The sequence below is a fragment of the Bison bison genome, unplaced genomic scaffold (genome assembly GCF_000754665.1).
Source record: "Bison bison bison isolate TAMUID 2011002044 unplaced genomic scaffold, Bison_UMD1.0 scf7180017864289, whole genome shotgun sequence".
NCBI classification, from domain to species: Eukaryota; Metazoa; Chordata; class Mammalia; order Artiodactyla; family Bovidae; genus Bison; species Bison bison.
Window position 1 is genome coordinate 7228374 of NW_011494861.1, and position 3652 is coordinate 7232025.

The 3652-nt window shown below is 59.8% G+C and overlaps 1 protein-coding gene across 1 annotated transcript in view; it reads left to right on the plus strand.

Moving 5' to 3' along the window:
- Positions 1-3652, plus strand: part of ACOT7 (acyl-CoA thioesterase 7) — a 68721-nt gene that overhangs the window by 54151 nt on the left and 10918 nt on the right. The window contains exon 10 of the mRNA XM_010850200.1: positions 1835-2019. Within this exon, the coding sequence (XP_010848502.1) occupies positions 1835-2019 (185 nt within the window). The remainder of the gene's footprint in view (positions 1-1834; positions 2020-3652) is intronic.

Here is a 3652-nt window from a genome sequence, read left to right on the forward strand (position 1 = left end):
TTTCTACCCAAAATGATCAGCCGTGTGGTTGGTGGGGGGCTTACACAGGAGATAAGGCATGGGTGTGTTTTCACTTGTTCTTTGAACAAATGGTTGTTAAAAGGCCCTGCATCCCTGCCCCTTGGCTGGGAGCTCTGGTGAGTTTCCTCTTGAGGAAGGGGCTTGATCCTGCTTCTCAGCAGGTAGCCCCCCAAGCCCTCTGTCTGGTTGTGGGTGAGAGGGTGCTGGCCGGCACTGTGGTAGGCTGATGGGGATGGGTAGGGATGCCGGGAGATCCTCAGGGACGCCCACCTCCCCTTCCTACTCCCCTAGAGATGGCCCATGGGGGCCACGTGGGGACTGTTCCCAGGGTGGGCCTAGGCACTTTGCCCGTTGCTGACTCGTTGGCCTTCCTTTCCCCCAGAAGTGGCCATGTGTGACACGGAGCGCTCCCTGTGAATATGGGTTGAGTGTGGCACAGAGCATCTGTACTTTATAACACGAATAACTGCTCCCGCTTCTGATTGCCCACACGCTGACCCCTAACCATCACCCGCTGCCCCGACTCATCTGTTCTCCTGGTCTCTAAACATGTCTTGTGGGGCTGTCTCTGTGGAGCTGGGACGTTGGGGTTCTCGGGTATTAGAAGGTCACTGCAGCCAGCTCTGGTCTAACCTAGACAGGAATTTCCTTGAGCCTGGCCCAGAAGCAGGCTGATTTGGGGTGGTGGTCCTGGGCACGTGTCAGAGGAAAACCCTAAGCATCAGTGCTGCCTTGGGGTACAAAGCACTGTCAGTGGTGGTAATGAGTGCAGTACATGCCTGCCACCACCAGGCAGGAGCCTCAGCACCTGGCTTGTTTCATGCCAGCCCGTAGTTACCCCGAGGGGCAGCTAGAGTCTGTTTATAGGAGAAAAACTGGGCTCCATGAGATTAAGTCAAAGGAAGGGAAGACCAAGGTCAGAGGTTGCAGGGAGCCTGTGACCGGGAGAGACGCTCTAGGGTAGGTGTTCAGGACCCAAGGGTGTGGGGAGTGCAGAGAGGTTGGGTGGCGGCAGGGTGAGAGCAGGGGACACCCCCCCCCGCCCCGCAGGACAGTATCACAGGAACGTGTGACCGTCTGCGATGGAAACTGCTGGAGTTGGGAGGTGGGGGCATATGGGGACTCTGACCACAGACAGGGCCACGGGGGTGTCTTTGGAGGGCAGATCTTTGGCTCAGGGGAGAGTGCTGGTCCCATGGGCAAGACTGGCGGGGAGGAGAGCCAGACAAGACAGACGCAGCCCCACCTGGACAGAAGGTAGGAAGGAGACATGGGCTGAAGTGCAGACGGTGGCTCCGGGGGACTTAGGACCATGGTCAGCATGAAGGCTTGGCCTGACCATACATGCAACCCTGCCGTCAGACCAGCATCCGGAATGTTAGAGCCAGCCAGGAGGGACTGGGGAGCGTGGAGGAAGGTTCTTTAGTGGCCCTTAGAGCAGCTGGTGGGTGGTGGGAGGGCAGCCATGCAGCTCCAGGGGCACAAGTAAGGCCAGAGCGTGGTCAGCACAGATTAAGCCTTAACCTGCCGAGGGGCCTGAGAGCAGGTGAGGGGCCAGCACCCTTCCCCAGACGCTGCCACTCCAGGGGTAGAGACCCTCACCTGGGTGGCCACCGGGATCCCTTCAGCTCTGAATGTTTCCATAAGTGAAGGAGGCCCACTTGCTGACCAGAAAGCGAACACTCAGGGGCTCCCGTGTGGTGTCGCTGTGACATCCTAGAGTGAGGACTGTGGTCTGCTGTCTCACTGGCGTCTGCAGCGTCCTCCCTACCCGGCCTGGTCTGGCCGCCCTGACCCACTGTCTGCTCCGCAGGCTGTGTCATCACCATCTCTGGACGCATGACCTTCACCAGCAATAAGTCCATGGAGATTGAGGTCTTGGTGGACGCCGACCCCGTGGTGAACAACTTTGTGAAGCGCTACCGGGCCGCCAGTGCCTTCTTCACCTACGTGTCCCTGAGCCCGGAGGGCAAGTCTCTGCCTGTGCCCCAGCTCGTGGTGAGTGACCCCTCTGGCCCGTGTGCCTTGGGAGTGACTGACCCCCATGCTGGGCCAGCCTGCTGGGCACTCACCGGGCTTCCAGAAGAAACTGAGTCACAAGAGTCTATTATGGGCCACTGGGCCCCCCTCCACTCCTGAGGGGCCAGCCACCTTGGCTGAGGTGCAGGTCACACGTGAAAGCCCATCCCTGGGGGCGCGGGGGAGAGGCTGGGCAGACAGTGTGAGAGGTGATGCCCCTTACAAGCTCCTTGCTGAGGGATAAGCATGCTGCCCTTGGGGTCCTGACGCTGTGTACGATTGCTGGAGCGGGGTCGGGAGAGAGGACCCTCCCAGGGTGAGCTCTCAAGGAGACCCTGGCCTGAGTCCTGCATGATGAGGCCAAACCAGACCCCGCACCTTGAGGCTGGGCCTCATGGCCTTTCCCAGCCTGGGCGCAGGCAGGCAGCTACCACCACAAGCAGACCCTGGGTCTCCAGTCCAGGCATAGATCCTGGAGGGCCTCAACCCCCAGCAGGGTTCCCTTGGAACTGGCCTGGGTTCTACAATCCAAGAGGCTGCTGTTGGGGCTGCTGGGGATGAAGGTTATGAGCATTTTCTTAATTTGGAAAAGAGAAGGTTGGATTCGCTGAGCATGTAAGGATTTCCCTCCCTCTTGCCATCCCCCTCAGCACCCCCCCACCAACCCCCATCTCAGCTCTTAGCACCTGCAGGTCCCCAGCGCTCAAGGCCACAATCACAGGAGTCTTCCCTCCCTCACGCCTAGCCCTGCCTGGTCCTGGGGCACCACCCTGCTCCTGTCTGGGATCACTGACAGCACCTCCTCCTGGTCCCTCCCTCCTTTACACACTCACCCACGCATACACACGCACGCACACATACACTCTGTTCTCCAGCACAGGGGTGATTTGTTCTCAGCTGTGCAGATCTTGTCACTTGCCTGCTGAAACTTCAGGATTCTGGTTCATTTAGAATAAAACCCATGGTCCTAAGGCTCATGCCTTGAGGGTCTGTGCACCCCGCCCTTGCCACCCACTCCACCCCAGCCTGCTCCTGCCTCACCTGGAGCCCTGCTGCCCCCACACAGGTTCTAGGCCACCTGCAGGGGGTCAGTCCTCACCCCCCAGGGTGAGCCCAGTGTCTCCTCCTTGGAGGAGCCTCACTGACCCCCGTCCAGCATCCCCATCGTGGTCTGGCCTTGTCCCCACCCTGCCCTACTCCAAAGCACCAGCCCCCCGATTTGGTGATGCTGGTCACTTGCCGATTGTCCTGCCCCCACTTGTCTGAGCCTCACGAAGACTAGAACACGTGTGCTCCCTAGAGGTCACTGGGGCTGCAAGTTTCAGTACTTGGGGGTGCTCTCTGGAAAGTGTGTGAATCCTGCTGTGTGCAAGGCCTGAAGCGAGAGACAGGCAGTGTGGGTGCTCAGAGGAGCAGGGTGTGTGCTGGGCTGGTGGCTTCCACCTGAGGGCTGTGAAGTGGTGCCCAGGGGGTGAGCAGGAGCCCCCAGAAAAGCCAGTGGATAAGGGCCATCTTGGGAGGTCCCAGGAGCTCAAATGCTAGCAACTTTGCATGAGCTAGCCATGGGAGAGCCCAGGAGTTAGGGAGCAGAGGCGGCCAGGATTGGGGGTGG